General features: G+C 37.0%; 1 protein-coding gene across 2 annotated transcripts in view; it reads left to right on the top strand.

Moving 5' to 3' along the window:
* LOC123522882 (uncharacterized) overlaps positions 1–17,125 on the top strand; it is a 112,728-nt gene that overhangs the window by 9,543 nt on the left and 86,060 nt on the right. For both annotated transcript variants that reach the window (XM_053547019.1, XM_053547015.1), the window contains exons 4-7: positions 1,453–1,555; positions 11,471–11,597; positions 12,149–12,229; positions 12,521–12,630. In XM_053547019.1, coding sequence (XP_053402994.1) covers positions 1,453–1,555; positions 11,471–11,597; positions 12,149–12,229; positions 12,521–12,630 — 421 coding nt within the window. The remainder of the gene's footprint in view (positions 1–1,452; positions 1,556–11,470; positions 11,598–12,148; positions 12,230–12,520; positions 12,631–17,125) is intronic.

The following is a 17,125-nucleotide window of genomic DNA, read 5'->3' on the forward strand; positions in this document are numbered from 1 at the left end:
TAGAAAAACCTTGTGACCTCTATAGAGGCCATATTTTTCAATGGATCTTCATGAAAATTGGTGAGAATGTTCACCTTGATGATATCTAGGTCAAATACAAAACTGGGTCACATGCTTTCAAAAACTAGTTCATTATGTCAAATAATAGAAAAACCTTGTGACCTCTCTAGAGGCCATATTTTTCAATGGATCTTCATGAAAATTGGTCAGAATTTTTATCTTGATGATATCTAGGTCAAGTTCAGAACTAGGTCACATGAGCTCTAAAAACTAGGTCACTATGTCAAATAATAGAAAAAACGATGTCATACTCATTTCATGTGGGGACAGGTGAGCGATTCAGGACCATCATGGGTCCTCTTGTTTATTAGTAAGTTTTTACTTTTTTCAAGACTTATTATGGATTTTTTGTACGAAAATGGAAAACGATGAATCTTATAAGCGATTTATTGGTGTTCAAAGTGAATTTACTACTTAAACAGAAGGGGTAGAGTTACACATCTTTAAAAATATTGAGTTACACCCAGTGAAAGTTCTCTATTTTGCTTTCACTCTTAGATTATATATTGTGGAAAAAATTTAGGTAGGTTTTACATCTTCCCTAAAGTTATTTTTAAATGGAGTTAGCAAAATCCAAAACAGAAACACATCATTCCATCTTATTTTTTCAATGTTGAAGTATGAAATCTGTCTCATTAAATCCGTTTACTTGAGGCACCATAGAAAAAATGACATTGGCGTTTCTATTTTGTGTTTTGTAATTGTTTACCAATAGTTTGATGTTTCTTCTATTGAAATTAATGGTAAAATGAGTCTCTGCAAACGTTTTGGATAGTGGCTATCACTTTGAAGTTTGTCTCTACTTGAGCTTGAGGAGATACCGTAAGTTATTCAAAATTTATAAAAAAAACGGCGCGGCAAAAGTTGTTTAAGATTTGCAAAATAGTGCAAAACACGGTTACCTTTCAGAATATACCAAGCAAATGCCATTTTGTAAACATTACTATTAGTGACCTAATACCTTAAGTATGTTTTTCACAACACTATAATAATTATTTGCAGTTTCATAGCAGCGTTATTTGTATTGACAAGAATTTGCGACTTATACCGTGTGATATTTATCAACATAATGCTGCTTAATGTGCATGCTTATTTGCAACTACTGGGTTGTAGTACTAGACGTATTAGAAAAAAAAAAAAACTATGGCAATTATTAATCTGGACATACATAATATGGAAATCCGATTGAATGTTTTATCTAATCTTTATCTGCTTTTGACGTCAAGAAGACACTTTCAAACTCCTGTTGATTGCACAAATCATTCCCATGCAGTTTCTAAATGAAGCGGCAGTATTGATGCAATATAATAAATGTTTCTCCAAAACTGCTTAGGTCATTTAAACTATTCTTGTGTTAACAGCAGCTATTAAATTTTATATTATTGACTCCAGTCATTCCAGAAAAAGCCTTTGGAGAATTCAGTTGGGATAAAGGTTGTGCCAGAAGCGGTTTCCTTGGATATCCATACAATGAAATTTGTGGGAAAGAACACAGGTAATCAACAGAGAGAGAGAGAGAGAGAGAGAGAGAGAGAGAGAGAGAGAGAGAGAGAGATATATATATATATATATATATATATATATATATATATATATATATATATATATATGAGCTGTTCTCCAGCAAAACCAGGCTTAATGACATTTTTTTCGATTTTTAGGTTTTGACATTTTCCGAATTATCAAGCTTTAACAAGTATGTCTGTGAAAACCGTTTTATTCTACGTAAATTAGTTTTTTATTTATAGAGTTTTAAAGTTACATTGTGCTATGCACAGGAACGTCAATAATGCACTGTTATGACGTCATGATAACGTCGTAAAGAGCTTTATAAAATGTGTTTCGGTGTCAGTTATAATTACTACTCAACATTATTCTGCAGACTATAACTATAGGAGAAAACATTTCTTCAGTCAAAATAAACGTCTTATTCAGTATAAGAAACATATTATGTGGTGATTCGTCTTTCGTTTTGATATACATGTAGATCTAGTGATCATTGCGATTTTAAAGCAACTAACCCACAGTTTTCCAAGATTTTTTCAACATATTCATTTTCACCAAGTTTGAAATAAAATGAATATGTAACATTGAAAAAATGATAAAGTTGGTGAAAAGAAGAAGTAAATATCAGTAAAAACACAAAAATAATGTATTTGTTTACATTATTTGAAAAGCGTTGCAACGGTTTACTACTGTTTTCACAATATATTTTGTCATTCATAAGGACATCTTTGACAAATTCATATGTCAATTAGTTTGTGCCACTAGCAACTTTCAGAATAAACACATACTGATTTTTGAAAGAAAAATATTTTCGTCAAAAAATGTGTGGGTTAGTCCCTTTAAAACATGGGAGTAAAACTTAATTGTATATAAAATTCTTGATTCTCATTGATTTTGCCCTTTCAAGAAACAGTGCCTGTCTGGTTTCACATTTATTTAACATTATGTTTAAACATAATGTTATAATAACAACGTAGATATAACAGCAAAAATTAGATAATTGATCAAACTAATCGTTTTAGTCAAGAAGTACCAGTACATATAAGCCCTGACACGAGAAAATGTGTCTTCGGGAATCTTCGTGAATTTCCAGAAAGTGTTTATTTAGGCTGTCCTCTGCATTAATGCACCTAAAAATTGCATCTTCAGGTAGAATAAGCCTTCTTTGTCATAACAACGAACAGTGTGGGTCCTGATCATACTGCGCGGATGCGCATGCTGATCTGGGCCCACGCTGGTCGCAAAGCCTCGAAGATTCCCGAAGGCACATTTTTCCGTGACGCGGCTCATATATATTCCAACTAAAGTGTCTACAAATGTCAAACAACTACTAATCACTAGGCGCTGGGCACGTGCTATCCTGGTGCATTGGGCGTACATAAGAAGTTTTTTTTTTCGGCTGTTTTTATAGCCATTATTCGGCTATATTCCCAATGCCAAAAAGTATGTATTTTTCCCAAAATTAATGTAAAAATTCCCAATCTACATTCTGCAAAAAATTTCATCAAAATTGCACAAAAATTGACCAAGTTATGGACAATTTCGTAACGGTAGTATGTTAAAGATGTTCTACAATGTGAAAGAAGTGTATAAGAAAGAACTTACACACATCCTTACTATATCCTATGGGATTAAATATTTCCCAATTTGGAACGTTTATGCGTCAAAATTCCCAATTCTGGGGGTATAGGCTATGTTCCCAAATTAGCTAGAAAAAACCCTGATAAGGTCTGACGGCCTTATAAAGGTAATCCTGGCGTTCTCGTGTAAGTCCATGGGCAGGGATAACTGTTGGTTAGTCGTCTGCTGGAAATACACGATCCTGAGATCGCAGCACGTTTACAGTCGTTTCATCTGTGTCTCTGTTCTCTTTCACAGTTACTACACCAGGTTTGTCAGAAGACATCTTGAAGTATTGGTACTTCCTGCATGAAGAAGAAAATGAAGTATTCATTGAAAACAAATAATGCCTTGCTTTTTATATGTATACAGCTTTGCAATAATATTCTGTAACGCACTCTTGTGCAACGCGATTCACTAAATATTATTCTTTTTGCAAAATAAGCATTTCCTTGATACAGCTTGCTTCTATGGACACAAGTGGCTTTGAAAAATATCATAGCTACCTTATCCCATGCATTGGTTTGATAACAGGTCCCAAGAACGATTTCCAGTTACGCCATTGCCAAGCAGGATATCGAACAGCTTCATTTGTAGCAGACGACATATTAACAACGTGTTGCAACTGAACAAGGGAATCACAATTAGTGCGCCACTGTCAACAAGGCAGCGTGCATGGCCAGGAATCTGCATATGGTATTCGATCTCCTGGTGTCTTCCTGTCATGACACGCCACATGAAATATCCAATCACATAGTGATTCTTGTTCTGGCCTGGAAATAATAAAGGAAAGAAAACTTCAGTGCATGGAAATAAGTTTTTATTTGCATTAATGCACCTTTGCTTAAGGCTTCAACGATTGAACAGAATGTTATTTTTAGTAGTGCAAATCATTAATTATTAATGAAAGTCAATTTGATATGTTCAAAACTTAAATTGCAACATCAATTACCGTGATTAAAGCAATATCAATCTAGTTAGTATAGCTATATAAGACCTAAGTGAATCATTGAAAACTGTAGCTCTACTGTTTATTGAAAAGTGGTTATAAACTTTTTCTTCACATAGATATACATGTGTTTATTCCTTTAATCTTGTTTTATTATTACCGTTATTTTTGCATACTTGAACTGATATGTAAAACAATTTCACCTGGACAATTATCAGCATGTATGGCACACTTTGCTTCCCCAGTACTGTACAAATTCATGGCATAATCTATCATGGATATAACTGCATTCGGCCCATGTGTTGACGTTCCATCTTTCTCAATAGTTTCGTTTTCATCTATTAGAAAGTTCAACTGTTTAGGCATTCCATCGATCCAAACACCAAAAATCTGCTCTTTTCTCAGAGTGAGAAAATACAAGGGGCCCATTTGTCTGGAATAGTGAGGGATACTTACATTCTGGCAAAAGTCCAACGTGTAATGTACGTACTTTTCCAGGTTTTCATTTTGGTAGGACTCCTTTGCCATTTTAATGCAGTCATTATAGACTTGCCTCTCTTTTTGTGCATCTATCACATGGTTCTGAAAGTTGCTTGTTGATTGTATCTTTTCCTCCTCCGTAACTGAATCCACAATGGCCTTTCTCATCTTTTCACACGTGGCACACACGTCATCTCGTGGAGTAGCAGTCCTAATATGTGGCAAACAATGTGTCGATATATTACAAAACGTGGAATACTTCACAGAACGACAGGGTGGTTCTAACTGCACGCACATGTCCACATATTTTTCATGTAAATTCATCTTTGTTGATTCACATGTAAAATAAATTGGTGCTATATTGTCGCCACCTTGGGGTGCTGCAGGCTGTGGCATACCATAGTCATCTGCATAATTAGATACAAATTGCACCAATCTTTTAATGTCCTCAAAAACGAGTGATTTTGCCATTTTCCTTCCAGTATTTCCGTGTATCCTTGGAGCAATACTATTCTTATTCACATGTGTCATAATGTTCTGTAGACTGTGTTCCGATGTCAAAAATAAGCATAAAAGTCTTTTTACATACAAACTTGCCTTGGAATTTGAAGTCATGTCTAAATCTAACATGTTTCCTCCCTTTCTTTGTGTTTTCTTTGTCCCTGCTATCAGTCAATGATGCCATTTTGTACATTTCCTTATCTTGTTTTTCCATTTCTCTAATATTTAGAATGTGTCCGTGCAACTCATCTATTTCAAAACAGGCTTGACAGTTTCTTTGGCAACCACAACCAACTGACTTAAATTGTCTTACCCTAACTAAATCCGGGTCAGCTTGAGCCAACGATGTTGATGTCCTATTTTCATCGTTCTTGTTGCCAGATTCCTCACTTTCATCAGAATGGCTAGCTGGTAAACTATCCAGATACTGCCTTACTCTTTGATCAACATCTGCTACACGGCCCAACTCAATATGTTCATCGAAATCACTTTCCTCTTCATCACTGTAATCACTCATCTGTGAGACACATGGGGTAGCACTCGGGGTCCGCCCAAAATGTTCGGAAAACAAACTCTCCAGCTACTGAAAAATGATTGAATATATTTCAATGTGTTTTATTTCTTCGGACAAAAGTGATAATTTGGTGCAATAAGCAAGGAATTGTAAATCAATCTAGTCGCAATCTTTATTCCTCTTCTACTTTATCGTTCAGTGCGAATTTGATGCAAGAATTATAATTCACCATAATACTGTTTTCCTATATAGAGAGTTATAGTGCTTATAGAGAAATGTAAATTCGGATGATGAAAGAATGACTTCAATTTAGATTCTAAATGACATGCCAATCTTTATCCAAAAATGGTAAATTATTTAAATTCATTCAGTGAGGTTTTTTTAATAAGTTCTCTTTCTAGAAAGACATTTATTCGAATAATATATATATCATAATTTTATTGAGTAAAAAAGGGAATTAAAAAAAAAAAGTTCCTCTTTCAGGTTTCGAACCCACGCCTGTCTGATTACCAAAAAAGACAGTATAAGTACATGCGCCTTAGACCACTCTGCCACTGACTCATTAGATGCAAAGCATCTTATTTTTTATTGTATATAAGCATAATAGATCGTAAGGCAGCTACGGCCCGCTTAAATTTCATTGCTTTTTACATTTTTTTTTATTTTTTATATGTTTGCCATGCCAATTGATCTCAACAACATATTAGCTGGTGTCTTTGTATGAAAAATGAATCTGTCAAATTGCATCGAGCGTTTAACGGAAACTTGATGATGCAATTTAGATAGTGGGTGGGGACACCGGGGATCGTAGAAATCTGATGTAGATCGAGATGCTTTATGCTAAATCATGAGAAAAAAATCTAAATAGATATATCTAGCGACACAAAATTATATTTTCTTCCTTTCTTAGGTCTTCATCTTTGAACGTTTTGTTGGGTTTTTTGATACCGACTTTCTGAGGTCACCTCTGTCTCAAAAGTAAACAAATGAAAATACATTTCTAAAATGCACAAAGCAATGCACAAATCATTATTAGTGAACTAGTGGGATAGGTTTAGAAGAAAACTCTTACCTCTAACTCTTCATCCATATTTATTTATCATTAACTATCCAAAAACAAGAAAATGATCAATTTAATTTACACACGTGTTGTTTATAAACTTTCTGAAAAGTTGATGATGCACTATGTTGATGACGTCAAACTTTAAACTGGAATTTCCAAATAACGTCACAAGCGTCAGTAAGCCCGGTTTTGCTGGAGAACAGTCCATATATATATGTTTGCTTAAGACTGGAATTTACTTACTATATTCCACCATATAAATGCACTGTCTTAATAACATTTTTTTCATACAAAAATTGTTTGCTAGGTCAGAATTAAGTGAATATTAGCATTATTTTGAGAACAATTGTGTAATTTTATTGGAAACTTTAAAAATCTTGTGTGAAACTGCTCGCCCAATTTTAAAATAATTTTACACAAATGGTCCTTGTGTGGCCCTCTACCAAGATTGTTCAAATTATTCCGATTCGTCAAAAAACATGGCTGCCCGGGGGTTGTGGTCACTTTTTCCTATATGTATATAGTAGAAAATTAGAAAATCTTGTACAAAACTGTTAGCCTGATTTTAAAATAATTTCGCACAAATTGTCATTGTGTGACCTTCTACAAATAGTGTTCAAATTTTTCTGATTCATCAAAAAACATGGCCGACAGAGGGCATGGTCACTTTTCATCAACAATTTTTTTTAAACAACATCTCCTCCAAAACCACTGAATAGATTTTGATGAAACTTTACACAAATGATCTATGGGTAGCCCTCTTAAAAAATGTTCAAATGGTTCCGGTTCATTGAACATACGGGTCTTTTTGGTTAAAAGTAGGTTTTCAGCTAGCAGACTTTAAAAATCTTTTTCTCTAGAGCTTTGATATTTGGCATTTGATATAAGGGTTTGACTCTCTACCGTAATTGTCCAAATAATTGCCCGAAGATCAAAAATGACCATGCCCCTGTGTGTGACATGTACTAATATATAAGAAACTTTTAAAATCTTCTCCTCTGAATCAATAATAGCTAGAGCCTTGATATTTGGCATGTAATATCAGAGTTTGTACTGTCATAGCTAGGGCCTTGATATTTGGTGTGTAATATTAGAGTTGTACTGTCTACCGTAATTGTTCAAATTATTGCCCTAGGTTCAAAAATATGTGTGAGATGTATATAATATAGGCTAACATAGAAGAAACCTAACTCTGTACTTGTACCATTACATTATACAAACACACTTGAAGCCTTGTACACAGGTGAGTGCTTTAGGGTCAGTGACCCTCTTGTTAAATAATTTCACACAGTCAAATTGTCCTTGTGTGACCCTCTACCAAGATTGTTCACAGTATTGTGATTTGTCAAAAGACAGCCGCCAGAGAGCATGATCACTTTTTCCTATATGTATACATTTTATAGTGGAAACTTCATAAATCTTCTTGTATGAAACTACAGGCCCAATTTTAAAATAATTTCACACAAATTGTCATTGTGTGACTCTCTACCAATTAAATTATTCTGTTTTGTCAAAAAACATGGCCGCCAGGGGGCTTGGTCACTTTTCGCATCTCGTCAGAAACTGCTAGCCTGATTTTAAAATAAGTTTAACAAATGTTTCTTGGGTGACTTTTCACAAAGATTATTCAAATTATTCTGTTTCGTCAAAAAACATGACCGCCAGGGTGTGTGTAATATGTATGCAGCGGAAACTTTAAAAATCTTCTTGTTTGATATTGTCTCTTAGTATTCTATGTCATCATCATCCCCCAACCTCTTACACACCTCCCTCAGCACACACACACACAAACACGCGCACACATTACCTGCAGGTTTTTATTTAGTAGAACTAATATTGTAGTCAGAAAACACTGGCACTATTTCAAAGTAATTGACAGACATCCTCCTTGCATAACCATCCATGAAAACTGTTCAAGCAAGCAGTGTAACTCAGGTGGGCAATTTAGGGCCATCTTGGCCCTCTTGTTAATGATGATTATTTTTAGTTTGACAACTGGAAGAATAGGTAGAGCTATTGCACTCAGGTTTGTCTGTTTGGTCAAGTTGTATGTGAAAGATTATATCTCAGAAACTGCTTGTAGAACTTAATTGAAACTGCACTTACTTGTTTACTGTGATGATCTGATATGCAATACACAGGTTCCATAACTCTGTTTTGCTTTGCAAACAAACAGGGTTTGCACAGGCCTTGAAAAGTCCTTGAATTCGATGGTAGTCCTTGAAAACTCCTTGAAAATGACAAAAACCCTTAAAAACCTGGAAAAGTACTTGAATTTTGAAAAAAACTCCTTGAATTTGACCTTTCACTCCTTGAAAATATTCTTTCCATAACTTTGCTTTGCAAAAAGAATTTAAGGCTTAAAATAAGTCGGAGAAAATGAAAATAAATTCGTGAAATTGCAGGATCGGGTCATTCGTATGCTATTATAGTGGTCTACAACCACACTTTATCGATATTTACAGAGTGCTATTTCTACTATATCACCGTTTGCATGTTTTCGTTTCCATTTAAAAAAATACGGGGAATAATAACTCGCAATTTTTAGCTATTTGCTAGTGTTTCCAGTGAATTAAAATGAGTAAGAAAAATAAACATGTCTACTCGAGTAAGCGGGAGACAAAAGACGAATATAAACAGTGGCGGAAACCCTATAGAGCAGACAGAACGAAGTGTATTTGTACGTTTCTAACTGATAAATCTATTTGATTATATATTTTTACTGTAAGAAAATGTTTCAGCCGGTCTAGACAGTACCGATAAGTTTCCATTTCAACATCAGTGCATCTATATCTAGTTGTGTATTTTACAATTTCTGCGTTGTAGGCATCACAAATGTCAACTAAATTCTACTATAACAGTAAAAAACTTATAATCCATGTTTCAGTCTTTCAATCTAGTGTTTACCTAGTTATATGCCGCAATGTTCTGATGTGTATATTGCAGTGTCATCATAAGTGACGTGTACTATTTTTAGAAACTGCATAGACTACATAAACTTTGAATAAAGTATTTACGTCTGATTTCCTTTATATCAGACCTTAGATGTTATTGAAAATAACATTTTCACAGCAGTAACTACTTGATACTTTTTAAAATCTACTGAATGTCGGAAAATTCCACAATGCTTTCCAGTCGTGGGGAGGTGTTTATAACAGCATATGACCAGCTGTATGAGGTATCAAGCTAAAATGTAGTGCTGTAAAATACGAATAATTTGAGTGGTTAGAATCAAAATAATCCATCGTTAATTAAATTCAGTTGTGATCGTTCGGATGCTAATAATTAAATCACTCGTGCTGTGCACTCGTGATTTACTTATTATGCATCCGAACTCCTGCCCATATTTTATTAACTGATAGAATATAGGGACATATTTACTATGTCTACCCTCCTCTGGGGGAGACATATTGTTTTTGCCCTGTCCGTCCATCCTTCCGTTCGTCCGTCACTTCATTTCCGACCAATAACTGGAGAATCATTTGACCTAGAACCTTCAAACTTCATAGATTGGTTGGGCTTATGGAGCAGACGACCCCTATTATTTTTGGGGTCACTCCATCAAAGGTCAAGGTCACAGGGGCCTGAACATGGAAAACCATTTCCGATCAATAACTTGAGAACCACTTGACCCAGAATGTTGAAACTTCATAGGATGATTGGACATGCAGAGTAGATGGCCCCTATTGATTTTGAAGTCACTCTGTTAAAGGTCAAGGTCACAGGGGCCTGAACATGGAAAACCATTTCGGATCAATAATTTGAGAACCACTTGACCCAGAATGTTGAAACTTCATAGGATGATTGGACATGCAGAGTAGATGACCCCTATTGATTTTGGGGTCACTCTATTAACCGTTAGCCTGCTGTCAGCAAGTGATTTTGCCTATGTGACCAGTGCAGACCAAAATCAGCCTGCACAGATGTGCAGGCTGATCATGGTCTGCACTGTTCGCTATTCAGTCAGTAAATTTTCAGTGAACACCCCTTTGGATAATAAATGGTATTGCCCAGTTTGAATGATAGACCAGCCCATTTTAGAAATATAGCAGGGTAAAGGTTAAAGGTCAAGGTCACAGCGGCCAGAATATGGAAATCCATTTCCTGTCAATAAGTTGAGAACCATCTGACCTAGAACCTTCAAACTTCATAGGGTGATAGGACTTACAGAGTAAATGACCCCTATTGTTTCTGGGGTCACTTCATAAAAGGTCAAGGTCACAGGGGCCATCTCCCGTCACACTTAATTTTTTATCAATAACTGGAGAACCATTTGACCTAGAACCATAAAACTTCATAGGGTGATAAGGCTTACAGAGTAAATGATCCGTAAAATTTTTGGGGTACTGGATCAAAGGTCAAGGTCAAAGGGGCCTGAACATGGAAAACCGTTTCTGATCAATAACATGAGAACCACCCAACCCAGAATGTTGAAACTTCATACGATGATTGGACATGTAGAGTAGATGACCCTTATTGATTTTTGGGTCACTTGATCAAAGGTCAAGGTCACAGGGACCAGAACATGGAAAACGGTTTCTGATCAATAACTTGAGAACCATTTGACCTAGAACCTTGAAACTTCATAGGATGATAGGACTTACAGAGTAGATGACCCTTATTATTTTTGGCATCACTTGAGCTAAGGTCAAGGTCACAGGGATCTGAACATGGAAAATGGTTTGTTTGTTTCTGTATTCATTTATTGAACATTTGTAGTGAGAGTTGAGTTGATAGTTGCTGATTTCTGATGACACTTGTTTATGTTTGTGTTCAGGCATTCATCTGCTCAAGATGCTCAAGATGGAACAAAAAATGGAGATGAGAAAGAACAAACAGAGACTACTTACAAGGCAGAGAAAGTGCTTCCCTTTGGAAATCGTGGGGCACTGGATGAACTACTGGTAAGAAGTCTTAAGCCGGGCTCAACTTTAATTCTTCGATTCACACACTTTATCTTGATTGAAACAAAATTTGATAAAACCTTCAACTGCGTCTTTGAGGGCTTATAATAAAATGTCATATATATTAATAATGTCATCAATGAAACTTATCCTGAATTATCTCTGAGCAAAGTCAGTTCTTGTCTAAAGATGGCTGCCTTCTGTTATTGCTCTTTGATAAACAGAAATAGTGAACTCTTACTTAGTGAATGGCTATTGGTCATAAATTTACAGGAACTGTGAATGGCTATTGGTCATAAATTTACAGGAACTTACAGTTCTTTGAGTTTGATATTGGCCATTTTGCACTAGACTATCTCTGTAGCCATGTGGTTTAGTTCACTGACTTCTAATGGATCGCCTCTCTGAGGATCAAATTAAGCTGGCTTTGGTCTGTAAAATAGTGATACCTCCCGAGTTGTGACAAAGCCAGCAAAGCAAAACAAACCACTTGTCTTGCACAGCAGTTTAGAAATAAAAATGATTATAATGATTTTGATTCATTATTTCAGTACCAGTATTGTATTGGCATCAAACCAAAGAGAAGATTATTGGTCACTTCCTCCCCTAAATATAGAGTTGCAGCAGAGAAGGTAACTTCTTAAAATTAATACTTTTGATTTATAATGTATATATAAAAAGAGCTAGCAGAGTATAACTTAAGTAAAGAAGTTGTTTTTGTATTTTGATAACTATTTAGCTGATCTAGATTGGAAGTGCACATGGTGAGCTTTTCAGACATTTTATTTTAAATATTCCCAATAACTTAGGGCAGAACCTCAAAAGTTGTGCATTTCTAAAGCACTTCCGTGGATAACGATATTAAAAAAATCTGTATATCATCGAACTGACGATGAAAAGGTAGGCTTGCTTTATACTTACAGGACCACAACATCAGCATGATTGATTCAATGGAATTCTGTGTCCTTTACTTTGTATTCATTAGAAAATTCCAAGCTGCACAGAATTGCTCAACAAGAAAGATGCGGTCAGGGTTAGTTTCATTAAAATATGTTTCAGATGTTTTTAATTTACCTCCCCTTTTAAATGTGTTGTGTCTCCTCAAATTCTTGGTTGGGGAACATATTGTTTTTGGTCTGGTCTGTCTATCTGTCCATCACTAGTCTGTATCTTTTTAGCTTGACTATAAGAAGTACATGGAGAGCTATCGTATTTGACCTGGTGTCGGCATCCATCGGCGTCCACACCTTGGTGAAAGTATTGATGCACTTTCTCTTTATCTCTGTAATTATGTCTCCCCCATACATGGGGGAGACATATTGTTTTTGCCTTTGCCGTCCGTCCGTCTGTCCGTCCAGCATGTTCTGCTTCGCTGCACAAAATGGCCGCCAGAGCTAAAAATAGAAAAATCTTGTCTGGCTTTCACAGGTCAAACTGCTGGCTGGATTTGGACGAAACATCACAGGAGTGATCAATACCGAGCCTATTTGTGCATATTGCCGGCACGTTCTGCTTCGCTGCACAAAATGGCCACCAGAGCTAAAAATAGAAAAATCTTGTCCGGCTTTCACAGGTCAAACTGCTGGCTGGATTTCGACGAAACATCACAGGAGTGATCAGTACCAAACCTAGTTGTGCATATTGCCGGCACATTCTGCTTCGCTGCACAAAATGGCCACCAGAGCTAAAAATAGAAAAATCTTCTCCTGCTTACACAGGTCAAACTGCTAGCTGGATTTCGACAAAACATCACAGGAGTGATCAGTAACAAGCCTAGTTACGCATATCGCCAGCACGTTCCGCTTCGCTGCACAAAATGGCCACCAGGGCTAAAAATAGAAAAATCTTGTCCGGCTTTCACAGGTCAAACTGCTGGCTGGATTTGGACGAAACATCACAGGAGTGATCAGTACCAAGCCTAGTTGTGCATATTGCCGGCACGTTCTGCTTTGCTGCACAAAATGGCCACCAGAGCTAAAAATAGAATAATCTTCTCCTGCTTACACAGGTCAAACTGCTGGCTGGATTTCGCCAAAACGTCACAGGAGTGATCAGTAACAAGCTTAGTTATGCATATCGCCGGCACGTTCCGCTTCGCTGCACAAAATGGCCACCAGCGCTAAAAATATAAAAATCTTGTCCGGCTTTCACAGGTCAAACTCCTAACTGGATTTCGACGAAACTTCACAGGAGTGATCAGTACCAAGCCTAGTTATGCATATCGCTGGCACGTTCTGCTTCGCTGCACAAAATGGACACCAGAGCTAAAAATAGACAAAATCTTGTCCGGCTTTCACAGGTCAAACTGCTGGCCGGATTTCGACGAAACTTCACAGGAGTGATCAGTACCAAGCCTAGTTTTGCATATCGCCAACACGTTCCGCTTCGCTGCACAAAATGGCCACCAGAGCTAAAGGTAGGGGGAGACATATGTTTTTGTGAAAAAAACACCTTCTAGTTACTTGATGGTTTTACTTCAGACTAGAACAAGTTATTCCTCATCATCACCCACATCATTCGACACAAGGGCCATAACTCTGGCACCAATATTTCTTGACTTTTCCCCTTTTTAGCTCGACTATACGAAGTATAAGGAGAGCTATCCTACTCGCCCTGGCGTCGGCGTCGGCGTCTTTCCGCGTCCCCACCTTGGTTAAAGTTTTGGTGCACTTTCTCTTTTTTCAACTTATCTCTGTAATTACTTGATGGATTTGATTCAAACTTGAAATACTTATTCCTCAACATCATCCACATCATCTGACATAAGGGCCATAACTCTGGCTCCAATATTTCATGAATTATCCCCACTTTTCACTTAGATTTTCAGGTTAAAGTTTTGATGCACTTTCACTCTTTCTCTGTTATTACTGAATGGATTTGATTCAAACTTAAAATAGTTGTTCAGCATCATCACCCACATCATATGACACAAGATGCATAACTCTGGCAAAAATTTTCATGAATTATTCCCCTTTTTACTTAGAATTTCAGGTTAAAGTTTTATGCACTTTCACTCTATCTCTGTTATTACTGAATGGATCTGATTCAAACTTAAACAGTTGTTCAACATCATTACCCTTATCATATGACACAAGGTGCATAACTCTGGGACCAATTTTTCATGAATTATTTCCCCTTTTTACTTAGAGTTTTAGATTAAAGTTTTGATGCACTTTCACTCTGTCTCTGTTATTACTGAATGCATTTGATTCAAACTTAAAATAGTTGTTCAACATCATCACCCACACCATATGATGCAAGGTGCATAACTCTGGCACCAATTTTTCATTAATTATGTCTCCCCCAGGAGACATATTGTTTTTGCCCTGTCCGTCCGTCCGTACGTCACACTTCATTTCCGAGCAATAACTGGAGAACCATTTGACCTAGAACCTTCAAACTTCATAGGGTTGTAGGGCTGCTGGAGTAGACGACCCCTATTGTTTTTGGGGTCACTCCGTCAAAGGTCAAGGTCACAGGGGCCTGAACATTGAAAACCATTTCCGATCAATAACTAGAGAACCACTTGACCCAGAATGTTGAAACTTCATAGGATGATTGGTCATGCAGAGTAGATGACCCCTATTGATTTTGGGGTCACTCCGTCAAAGGTCAAGGTCACAGGGGCCTGAACATTGAAAACCATTTCCGATCAATAACTAGAGAACCACTTGACCCAGAATGTTGAAACTTCATAGGATGATTGGTCATGAAGAGTAGATGACCCCTATTGATTTTGGGGTCACTCCATCAAAGGTCAAGGTCACAGGGGCCTGAACATGGAAAACCATTTCCGATCAATAACTAGAGAACCACATGACCCAGAATGCTGAAACTTCATAGGATGATTGTACGTGCAAAGTAGATGACCCCTAACGATTTTGGGGTCACTCAATTAAAGGTCAAGGTCACAGGGGCCTGAACATTGAAAACCATTTCCGGTCAGTAACTTGAGAACCACTTGACCCAGAATGTTGAAACTTAATAGGATGATTGGTCATGCAGAGTAGATGACCCCTAACGATTTTGGGGTCACTCTGTGAAAGGTCAAGGTCACAGGGGCCTGAACATTGAAAACCATTTCCGGTCAGTAACTTGAGAACCACTTGACCCAGAATGATGAAACTTCATAGGATGATTGGTCATGCAGAGTAGATGACCCCTAACGATTTTAGGGTCACTCTGTTAAAGGTCAAGGCCACAGGGGCCTGAACATGGAAAGCCATTTCCAATCAATAACTTGAGAACCTCTCGACCCAGAATGTTGAAACTTCATAGGATGATTGTTCATGCAGAGTAAATGACCCCTATTGTTTTTGGGGTCACTCCGTTAAAGGTCAAGGTCACAGAGGCCTGAACATTGATAACCAGTTCCGATCAATAACTTGAGAACCACTTGACCCAGAATGTTGAAACTTCATAGGATGATTGAACATGCAGAGTAGATGACCCCTATTGATTTTGGGGTCAGTCTATTAAAGGTCAAGGTCACAGTGGCCTGTTCATGTAAAATCATTTTTTGGAAATAACTTGAGAACCACTTGACCTACAATGTTGAAACTTAATAGGATGATTGGACATGCAGAGTAGATGACCCCAATTTATTTTGAGGTCACTTGATCAAAGGTCAAGGTCACAGGAGCCTGAACAGTGACTTGAGAACCACTAGGCCAAGAGTGTTGAAATTTAGCGGGATGACTGGACATGCCAAGTAGATGATCCCTATTGCAGCCAACCATCAGTGTCTCTTTGACTTTCGCTCCTGACCCCAATTGACTTCTTGCCTATAGGACTTTGCATTGGGGGAGACATGCGCTTTTTTACAAAAGCATTTTCTAGTTATTCCCCCTTTTTACTTAGAATTTTAGGTTAAAGTTTTGATGCACTTTCACTCTGTCTCTGTTATTACTGAATGGATTTGATTCAAACTTAACATATTGTTCAACATCATCACCCACACTATATGACACAAGCTGCATAACTCTGGCACCAATATTTAATGAATTATGTTCCTTTTTGCTTAGGATATACTTATATAGTGTTTTGATACATTTTATCTTTACCTCTCTTATTACTTTTAAGTTGATATTTTTGACATAGACTCAGGCTATTGTGCAATATCTTCATCCACAATTGGAGTCATTAAACACTCCAGTGACAGCTCTAGTTTCCTCAGATGTGCCCAGTTTCACTATCCAGCATCGAAATAGTCGAGCGCGCTGTCTCCTGTGACAGCTCTTGTTTATCTCCCACTGAAGGTGGAGGGATATAGTTTTGGTGTTGTCTGTACGTCCGAAACCATATCTATGGCATGGTGTGAAGTATTTAAAGAAAACATGGTAGAAATGTTAACTGCTGTCAAGAAATGCCACCCTGCAAGTTTGGGTCAGATTGCTTGAGTAAGACAAGAATTATGGCCCTTTGTACATTACATATATAGTTTTTCTTCCTTTTCTGTCTGTCCAGAGTCACATCTCAGACATGTTTAGAAGGATTTCAATAAAACATGGTAGAAATGTTAACTGCTA

The sequence above is a fragment of the Mercenaria mercenaria genome, chromosome 1 (genome assembly GCF_021730395.1).
Source record: "Mercenaria mercenaria strain notata chromosome 1, MADL_Memer_1, whole genome shotgun sequence".
NCBI classification, from domain to species: Eukaryota; Metazoa; Mollusca; class Bivalvia; order Venerida; family Veneridae; genus Mercenaria; species Mercenaria mercenaria.